This window comes from Plecotus auritus (assembly GCF_963455305.1).
Source record: "Plecotus auritus genome assembly, chromosome: 7".
Taxonomy (NCBI): Eukaryota; Metazoa; Chordata; class Mammalia; order Chiroptera; family Vespertilionidae; genus Plecotus; species Plecotus auritus.
This window is the reverse complement of record NC_137774.1, coordinates 112,756,773-112,766,624: the sequence shown is the minus strand read 5'-3', so window position 1 is coordinate 112,766,624 and position 9,852 is coordinate 112,756,773. Positions and strand designations below refer to the sequence as shown.

General features: G+C 41.6%; 1 protein-coding gene across 2 annotated transcripts in view; it reads right to left on the bottom strand.

Moving 5' to 3' along the window:
* Positions 1 to 380: 380 nt before the first annotated feature.
* The window catches only part of EFNA5 (ephrin A5), a 278,007-nt gene continuing 268,535 nt past the window's right edge, over positions 381 to 9,852 (bottom strand). The window contains exons 3-5 of one of the 2 annotated variants that reach the window (XM_080679419.1): positions 5,972 to 6,037; positions 5,499 to 5,579; positions 381 to 770 (exon numbers count right to left, since the gene is read on the bottom strand). In XM_080679419.1, the coding sequence (XP_080535545.1) occupies positions 649 to 770; positions 5,499 to 5,579; positions 5,972 to 6,037 (269 nt within the window). In that variant the 3' untranslated portion in view covers positions 381 to 648. The remainder of the gene's footprint in view (positions 771 to 5,498; positions 5,580 to 5,971; positions 6,038 to 9,852) is intronic. The other variant, XM_080679420.1, reaches the window with a different exon arrangement.

Below are 9,852 nucleotides of genomic sequence, written 5' to 3'. Positions count from 1 at the left end.
TTATAGAGCACACATTTTGCTGTCAAGACAGTCATCTAAAAAAAAAAAAAAAAAAAAAAAAAAAAAGTGTCTCAACCTTTTAGAAGCCTGTTCATTTACACACCCTAGAGGAAATAGTGTAATATTATATCTGTCCTTAATACCTCCCCTCTGGACTTGACATGGTGACATGATGGCCTGCACGATTCTCTTACAGTCCTGAATGAAAAGGCATAAATATTGGATGGGAGAGAAGAACCCTCCTGGGCCTCGCCATCCCTGGCTGCATCTGCCACTATTCTTCCTCGTCCACATGCTGCTGACACAGGGTGCTGAAGAAGGGGAGCTCTTACAGGAGAGTGCACAGGCGCTGCTGACCACCGGTGTCACTACGACAATTTGGCATTTTCATCTGGAGTCCATTTAATTTGGAAGGGGTGAGAAGAGTCAAGGGCAAGGGCTGGGGTGGGGTGAGGGAGGCAGCAACTACTTTAGCCCCCACAGGCCCCAAGTTGTTGCTTAGAATTCAGGCTGAAAGAAAGAAAACAAAAATCTGACATCTGCCAAAGCAACCAATCACAAGTCCCTTCTTAGGATGAGCAGTTAGGTGGATCTCTGGTGTTCCAAGACCCTGGTGTTTTCTGTGACAGGTGACGGGAGGAGACTGTGCTATAATGTCAAAAGCATCGCCAGGAGGAACAGTAGGATTGCCAAAAGGCGGCTGGGTATCCTGGGTGTCTGTGCCGCGTTCTCGCCACGGGATGGCTCGGCTGACTCATGTACGGTGTCATCTGTTCAAAGAGAAAGCACACGTTCCAATGAGATGTCACATCCTTAATAACTCTCTCGCAGCAGCCTGCTGTTCAGACCTTGCCACCCTCTGCAAAGTAAGGTAATGAACCTTTTGCCACTATTGACTTTCATGTCTGCATAATCACTCATTATTTACAGCAAGCAAAGGAGAAGCAGAGAAAATTGGACTTTCTCAGCAATATTATGTTTCCTTAAAAATTGAGGGGGGCGGTTATGCACACACTGTATGTAACCTTTGGCACGTGAGCTCCTCTGGTTAGCTGGCAGTCAGACACCCCTCGCACAAACCTGAGATATCTGAATGGATTTTTTTAAACCCAGCGTGCCACGGAGAAGCAAGTAATGTGTCCAGGGTGGGGGCAGTTATGTTGGCATATTAGTGGTTAACCAGAATGGTCTACCCATTTTCCTCATTTTAAGCAGTTTCACAGGATTAGTGTTGAATGCCTGGTTGTTGGAAGCCTAGATGAATTGTCAAATATGAAAAATCAAATGCCAAAACAGCAGCATTTAAAAATAAAGCATACTGAATGCCCACTAAACCTGAATACACCAGTGCCCACTGGTTTGCTTACAATCAGGCATCAATCACGGTGCTATTTCCATTACAAACTCGGTAGCACTAGGATTAAATTACTTGAACTTAACTATTTTTGCTGTTATCAGGCTGAAAAGCGTGGCACACAAAAATGATCGGCGTGGATGCAAATTCTCCTCTACATAAAATGGATTAAGTGAGGTAAGCTTCCTTTATTTAGCTAGAAAGTGTTCTCTGAGGCTGCCTCTGACTTACCAGAGACTTCCTGATCTGCATGATTAACAGGCTTAACTTTGAAACAGGAACTTTGCAGCAATTAGTGCCCAAAGATAGACTGGAGGCTTTGTACACCTCCTTCCTTCCACCTGGCCTAACTTATGCTTTTAGACTAAGTGTCCTTGGGACTAACAGTGGGGCTCTATGGTAGATTTTATTTTAGCAACAACGGACCTTTCCTGTAGGAGCTCAGCCATTGTCACCCTGGCTTCTCTCCCCAGTCATTCAGAGAGAACGGTGACAAGGGAGACTCTAGTGGTTGCTCTCAATTTTGCAGACCTGAGAGGATAACCCCTAAATATCCCTGAATGGCCCACCTCAAACCCCTTAATGTATCAACTACATTTGTTTACATTTTCATACCACACAACATGTCACAATAAGGATGCTTTTCCTTCACTGGGTAGTGTCACACTCCCTTATTATTTGTCCTAAAGTGACCCCTTTTCAAGCCCCTGCTTCAGATATGTCAGTGGGGGCATATCTGTTCATTCCCAATATGAACTAAGTATTTTCAGCTGTGCGTCTTCTGCCCTGGAGGGCTCTGAGGTTAGCCTGTCCTCGCATAGAAACTGCTGCGCCCCTGAGGCAGAGCGGCTCCGCTCTCCTGGCCCTCAGCAAACCTGCAGAGAGTGGCTATTCGCTCAGGAGACTAGAAAAGGTTAGGAAGCAAGAATGGGAAGTTAAATGGATGCAGAGGAAAAAATAAAGCCCCACAGCTTTTAGCCCAATACTTGTGGACTCTCCTCTCTCAGCTTTGCGAAGGTATTCCGTCTGTAGTTAACAGGAGGTAGATGTAAATGCTCTTAATAGCCCTGAAATTAAAATTAAAATCATTTAAGAGCACCAATATGGTGTCAATCAGAATAGAGTACTGCAGGCTTGATTATGAAAATAACCTATAAACCCTGAAGATGGAGTGCTTTTTATACACCTCAAGTTACATCAGCTATGGGGTTCTTCTCCACCTTATTTTTACTAAGCTATTACCAAGTAACACTTAGGTCCTCCATGTGAGCTTGAAGGGGACCAGCCCTGCCTGTCCCTCCAGGGTGCTCAGCGAGGGCCGACCATTGCTCCAGCCCGCAGCACAAGGCAGGGTGAATGAGAGGAAAGCATTGTTTTTCCTAAAGTGAAGCATGAGGCTCCAAGTGCTTTTCAGTCCTGTCGGCAGGTACCCTCTTGCCCTCACAGGGAAAATCTGTGCCTTTAGGCATCACACTTCTCCCTGCAACAGGCTGGTCCTGGCTCGGGAGTCTACAAAGCACGCTTCGGTTAAAACAGGGCCTCACTGTTGGGAGAGCCTATGGCGCCCGAGAAGCAGAATGAGAAACCTGCTGCCATTTGGGTAAATCGGAACAATTTTAGAATTCCACGAGGGAATTCATAAGCACAATCTACCTCAATGGCAATTACACCCACAGTAAACATGAATTTCTAACACTCGTAACAGTGACTGCGGCTTGGAAGAAGAAAATATTCCTCTTCAGCAGCCAAGTCAAGTCTTGCCTCCCGAATAGGATTCCACCACAAGAGGGTTTCCATGGTTAACTGGGAGGACACCCAGTTAACCTAGCAATAATTTGGAGCATATTATATGGCACATGTCTGCCCTGAGATCATCCTGTATCCCTGATGATAGGAAACTGGCAGGCAGAGTGTGCAAGCAAACATCAAACACAACACATTCCAAAGACAGGTGAATTAGTACATGTTGCTGAGAGCATGCAGTGGAGTCTTTCCAGGCCTGACAGACTCAAAGTCTGGGCCTACACTCAGCCCTTCAACACCGTGCTGTCCAGCTGCAAGTCGGACTGAATTTTTTAAGGAAAAAGGTGAAGTACTCAAACTATTATTTATACAGCCAGGGATGGTAGGGCAACTTTGTCTTACTTTTTCTGTGAAGATGCTCACCAGAAAGCCCTAAGCACAGCCATGGCTAACTCAGGAGCTTTTCCTGCATGTAGACCTGTGCAGGTACACTCCCTTCCCACTCGCGCCCTGACTACAGTCTGCAACCTTCCATCAGCTATGTGTGCACTGATTAGGGGGCAATCATGAATTTTTAAATGCTCAGTGGAAAAGAGCCTGTTTCCTAAAAGACAGTGAAATATGCTCACGAATGAACACATCCCAATATGTTGCCTTTTCCTATGGCCTCTTCAGTAGCGGAGAAAAACATACTATCTGTTATATTTCTAAACAGCCTCTAGCTTTCTTGCTAGGCAATGGAATTTACCTGGAAAAAGAATATTGGAAAGATACGCCAACATTTGCTAACAGCATGCATCGGAAAATCGTAATTCAGGGTAAGTTATGTTGATAACATGCCTAACTTTGCCAGTCATTCTATATGCATGACATTAGCAAAGCCAGGAGAGGATCCTACTTTTTTATATTAACATTGGAATGGGAGAAGAGAGAAGCCTGGATCTGTCTCTAACTTAACTATGTGACCTGGGCAAGTCTCAGTTATAAAAGGAAGAGTGTAACTAGGGTCCTTCCAGGGGATCCCATCGAACTCACAGATCCTATGATGGCCTGAGTCCTCGAGCTTGTGAGGAGTCTGGTGCCTTGAAAAGCCACAGAAATGCTTCCAGATTTCCAGGACACAATTAAAACATCTCCCCTTATTCCTTGCAACTTTCTAAAGTGGCTAACCGATCCCTAGTGAGCCACTAGGGCCTCTGAGAGCTTATTGTGCACACCTCTCATTTGTGCTCTGGGTAAGACGCCTGCCTTAGAAAAACAAGAATGCTTGGGGAAAAAACCTAACTCTGCCTGTCAGTTACAATGTGAAAGCTATTGTATGTCCTGAGGCACCACATTTACTCAGACTAAGTTTCCCTAAGGCTCATTGACTGTGTGTCCCAGTAATAATGCTCAAAGGATAATTTCTAGGACAATAAGAAAGAAGTCCTGCAAATAGATGAAAGAAAGTATCTGTTTACAAAAGTGGGGGTGGAACTCACATCTTTCTGTGTAGAGGAAATAATTTTATTTCCCTTAAGCTTTGAGGTCATTATAGGAGACCAGAGGAAGGCGAGCATACGGGGGCATTGAGGCACACTCCTCACAATCAGTCTAGATTTGCATTAAATAGCCAGAATGAATTCATAACCAAATGAACAGTTTACATTATCTCCAGTGTAAATGCTTCGATGAGTGTTTTTGTGGGTGTTTCTTTTTCAACAATGGTGGGAAAGTTTGGGTGTGCAGAAGTTAGGAATAGAGAAAAAATATATTTAGATTTATTTTGTCTTATTAATCAAGGACCACATTTGGCTCAATAGACAAATACATTTGTGGGAGCAGTAGGTGTGTGAATTTCTGGTATTAGGAGGCAACAGGATTATACTTCTCCAAATCCGTGACTATTAATAATAGCACAAATAATACTTGAAATACCAAGTTCTTTAGATCACTTCAGTGATGCATGTGAATTTCCAGAGAAAACTAAGTTATGTTGAATTAGTTACTATTTTATCCGCAGATTTGGACATAATGTAAAAGAAAATTTGATAAGCATATACAATAGAAATGCTTTTGTCTTACATGGAAACAGATCCATTAATATTCAGGGTGACTCACCAGCATGCTCAGAGGATATGGTAAAAAGTAGTGAGGTTTTAGCATTCTGATGGGGCTCTACATTAGGATACTGTGTTATATCAAACCCATGTCCAAAAAAGAAAAGTCATTTTATCTACCATGCACTACACAGAGATACTGGAGGAATGAGGTAGAATATAAGTAATATTAGCATTGCTAGCAATGAGCAAAAAGCAGAGCAACTCTAACATGCAAACATGCAGAGAGGAAGAAAGGAAAAAAAAGTACTGAAGCACCAGAGAGATGCATTGGTTAAAAGAGATTCTCTAAGCATACTAACCTGCTGGTTCTAATGAATTTTCTACTTTGTCGTTAACATCGAAAACACGATCATGAACACCTATAGTTTTCATACAGCTATCTATAACAAAAATAGAGATAACAGCCAAATATGTTAGTGCAGACACCCTTAAACTCCCGTTTCTTTCTTTCTCTCTAATTTTTTTCCTTTTATTTATGTAGATTGTTTTACAATCAATGGCATGTATCAAAATGCCAATATTGTTCCCATTTGCTGTGCACATACAACAGTCTAAGAAACAACAAGTTAGCAACTGCTGTGTACTTAAAAATAAAAGCATCATGAAGAATGATGAGAAAAAATCTGATGAAAACTAAAACATGAATGTTGATATACAAAACAGATACCACACAGGATTTAACAGTAAAAAAAGTGTTACCGCTGTGAACCAGACCACACAATCAAGCATGCGCAGTGAAGCCACCCTCTGAAGCTCATTCCAGGGAACTTACTTGTTGGTCTCACAAAGACTTTGAGCTTTAGACAGGACCTTCTTCCATTATCTGGGATTGCAGAGGCTGCGGACAAGACAAGAAGAGAGAGGGGAGAAGACAATAGATGATTACTCTTCATTTTCAAATGCAAACGGTCTGCAATCAATTCTTTCCCGAATAAACGGAGCGAACTCTAATTCTTCCCAGAAGTTAAAACAAAAATACTTTTCAGATTGGCACAGAGTCTTTCAGAAAGAGCTACTTTCCTACCCCTGTGTTCTCTTTTCAATATGATGAAGAATCACGCAAGAATGTTGGTAATCTACAGAAAATGCTTTGGATTTTTATTTCAAAGGCTCTTCCATTTAACTTGATCTGTTATCAATTTTCTCTAAAATAAGAAGATAATGTTTGAGCCCTCCCGCTTTCACAGAGCTCCGCCCTCTCCTCCGCTGCAGGGCGCGGGGCCCAGCAGAGCCCACGGTGAAAGTGCTGGCAAAAACCAACCACAGATAGTTAGGAGGGCAACTTAACCACGACCTGCCTCTGCTGCGGAAAGCAAAGCTTTGTCTGTCCTGAAAGCCTGTCTGTCAGTGCTTTGCAGGTAATTCAATTAGAGGGTCTGCTCAGAGCTTGGCTCCGAGTTCTGTATGACGGGGACGAGCCCAGCCACTTCCATCACGCCATTATAAGTACAATATGCTATTGAGACAGCGCTATGCAATGGCACGTTTATTTTGAAAAAAATGTGCCACAGAGAAGGATGGAATTAATAAAGTGGGCTTACTGAAACACGACAACATGTTTCAAGTTATAAATCATGGGAGGAAGAAACTTTCTTCTCCTCCTCAGGACAATAAGACCGTAACCTCTCCCTGCGTTTGAAAGATTATCTCCCCTCAGCATGCACAGTGTAATGTCAAAGGGATCTCCAAGGGCGGGAGGACCCTGAACCATCACATGTGTTTACTATGCATTCTAGAAATGACAGAAATTACAGAAATGAGCGCTGCATACTTTCCTCCCTATGCGTTTGCTTCAAGTGGTTTCTTTGTTCAGAGCAGATGACATCAATCAAAACACACATGGCTAACAATCCGTCTGGCGATGCCCTCAGTGACAGAGACGGCTGGTGTGTGGTGTGCCTTCTCCCTCCTTGATTTTTACTCTTTGCTATGCTTCCTCGGGCGGGGGGGGGGGGGGGGGGGGGAGCCCAGAAAATGAAAATGCTTATTTTAAAGGTGAGAGGATTTAAGATGCAAACTTCAAACTAATTTTACACGAATCTCCTCCTGTCATTCCAGATCCCTGTCCTAGAGGAGAATTTATAAATTCACTACCTAACAGACCTCAAGCTGCAAAGAATCTGAGCATTGCTCTTTGATACCTGTAGAAAACTCTTAATTCCAAGACAAAAGTATAAAATAAAATGTTTTTGGCCCTTCCCATCTCCCAAGTTCGTTCACTCTGACAAGCAGTTAAGAAGTGTTGTAGGCTTTGCTGTAGGCTTTCATTAAATCAAAGTCGGAAAAACTCCCTCTACTGACATTTACAGTAACTAGTGTGTTATTTAGGGCACAATATTTGCACTCTGCGGTTTGATCCAGGAAATGGTGTCCTTCCTGTGGACCCCAACTGCAAATGTGCATCACAAATGCAGTCCACGTAGGTGACCCCAGTTCATTAGGAAAACCGTGGGTTCTTGAAATTGTTGATGTCTTTTTGTGAGAGGTGGTGTGAAAAAGTGACACCGGGACGTTAAGCTGCGGCTATATGGATTTGTTTTAGTGGGGGAACGTCTTGGAATTAATTAGTACAGGTCTTTCAGATTTAGATGTAGGAGAAATCCTATAAATGCAGGACAAAAAAAAAAAATCACTGTAATAATCAAACAGCAACCAATGATAAGCTGTCCAGGAAAAAACTGAAGAGAGCTCTCCCACCAGCTCTCAAAGAGGGACAATTAGCCTTAGCTACTGGATGAGTTACATCGGTCTGTAAATTAAGAATGTAAAATGTGCTTCTATTTAACACAAAATAAAACCTCTCTTTCCCATCAAACTTCTCCATTAGTTCCTCATCGCTTCCCTGAAACCAGAAAGGCTGTAACGATAATGTGACTGACACCCTATGGCACTGTTAGCCTCTAATCCTTAGGAAAAAAGTCTGAACGAAGAGTATAAACACACACTGTGAATACACAATGCAGAGTACATGAAGTCAATTGACTCTACAATCTCTGACCTGAGCTCATAAAGCAAACTCTTAACCCTTAGAGCCAACCTCAGTGGGTGAGCCTTGCTCAGTCAGTTTAACTCGGGTTCCTTATTTACCATGCTGAAAACCAAAAAGCATAAAAACCTTTCTCCATATATCGGCAAAACTCATTTTTTAATGCAAAGCCTAAAAGAGCGAGAGTGTGGCTTTCTTCCATGGTATTTTCCAGGTTTCTTAACCCTTGGCTGACCAATGTAACATGCCTTTATATCATTTATAAGTAGATTATTAATTATTAGTAATATATTATTAGAACTTGAAGCTATTATATCATTTATAAATATATATTATTAGTAATATATTAGTAGTACTTGAAGCTATATCATTTATAATTTTATCATTTATCATTTATCATGTATATTATTTATAAATATATATTATTAGTAATATATTAGTAGTATTTGAAGCAAATTGTATCATTTATAAATATAGATTATTAGTAATATTATTATTGTAGTATTTGAAACTGTAAAATAATATCAAAGTACTTTACTACTCACTAGTAAAAAGCCAAAGATTGAGCATTAAAAACACAAAATAGAGGAAATGAAAATGTAATATTCATACAGTAAATTACAAAGAAAATCTTCTCAAGATCAATTATGAGGAAAAATTTGAAGATGGATGTGAGGGAGTAAAAAACTTAAAATGTGCCTGTTTTTGTCAGGAGGTAGCTTTTAATCCCTATGATTCTAGAGACATCACTTTATTATTATTTTTTTTAATCCTCACCTGAGGATATTTTTCCATTGATTTTTAGAGAGAGGGAAAGACAGAAATATCGACGTGAGAGAGACACATTGATTGGTTGCCTCCTGCATGAGCCCTGACCAGGGCCCAGGCTAAGTAGGAGCCTGCAACTGAGGGATGTGGGATGTGCTCTTGACCGGAATCGAAGCTGGGACCCTTCAGTCCACAGGCTGGCTCTCTATCCACTGAGCCAAACCGGCTAGGGCTAGAAACACCACTTTATAATGACCAACATTATCTTTATGTTAGTTAAGACAAAATTTAAGTTCTCATGCTGCTTTCCTTAGAAATTTAATAGTGAATAATTACCAATATGTATTACTGCAGCTCCATCCATCCAAATGCTTTTAAAATCCCTACTATGTGCCAGTTTCCCTATCAGGTGCTGTGGAAGCAAAGGTATATAAGACAAAACTCCCTATCCTTGCGCTGTGCTTATTCCATCTGGGGCCATAAATATGAACCACAGCGTAGGCACCAGGCGGGATCCCTGTAGTGACTGAGGCTTGCATGTACTGCCAGCATGGCTTTGGGCAGGGAGTTAACTTTGGGAATATGAGGGTGTCCCAGACATGTGTGTCAAAGGGAAACTTATCAAGGCTTCACAGATCCCCCGGAAGCTGACCAATGGCCACTGGTAGACCAAAAACAAATTGTCCCCAAGTTCCCAAATGGAAGGTTTAGCAACCAAGATGAGGTATTAACAGGTGAAGAAAACCTAGACCTGAACTCCTCCTACAAAGATATATGGATTATTCTAACGGAATTTATCAAATTAAAATGAGAAATTCAACTCATGACTTAAACATTTGTCACATAATCCAAAACCCTATCATTTACTCAGTTTACTGCCAAAAATGTACACTTGGAGT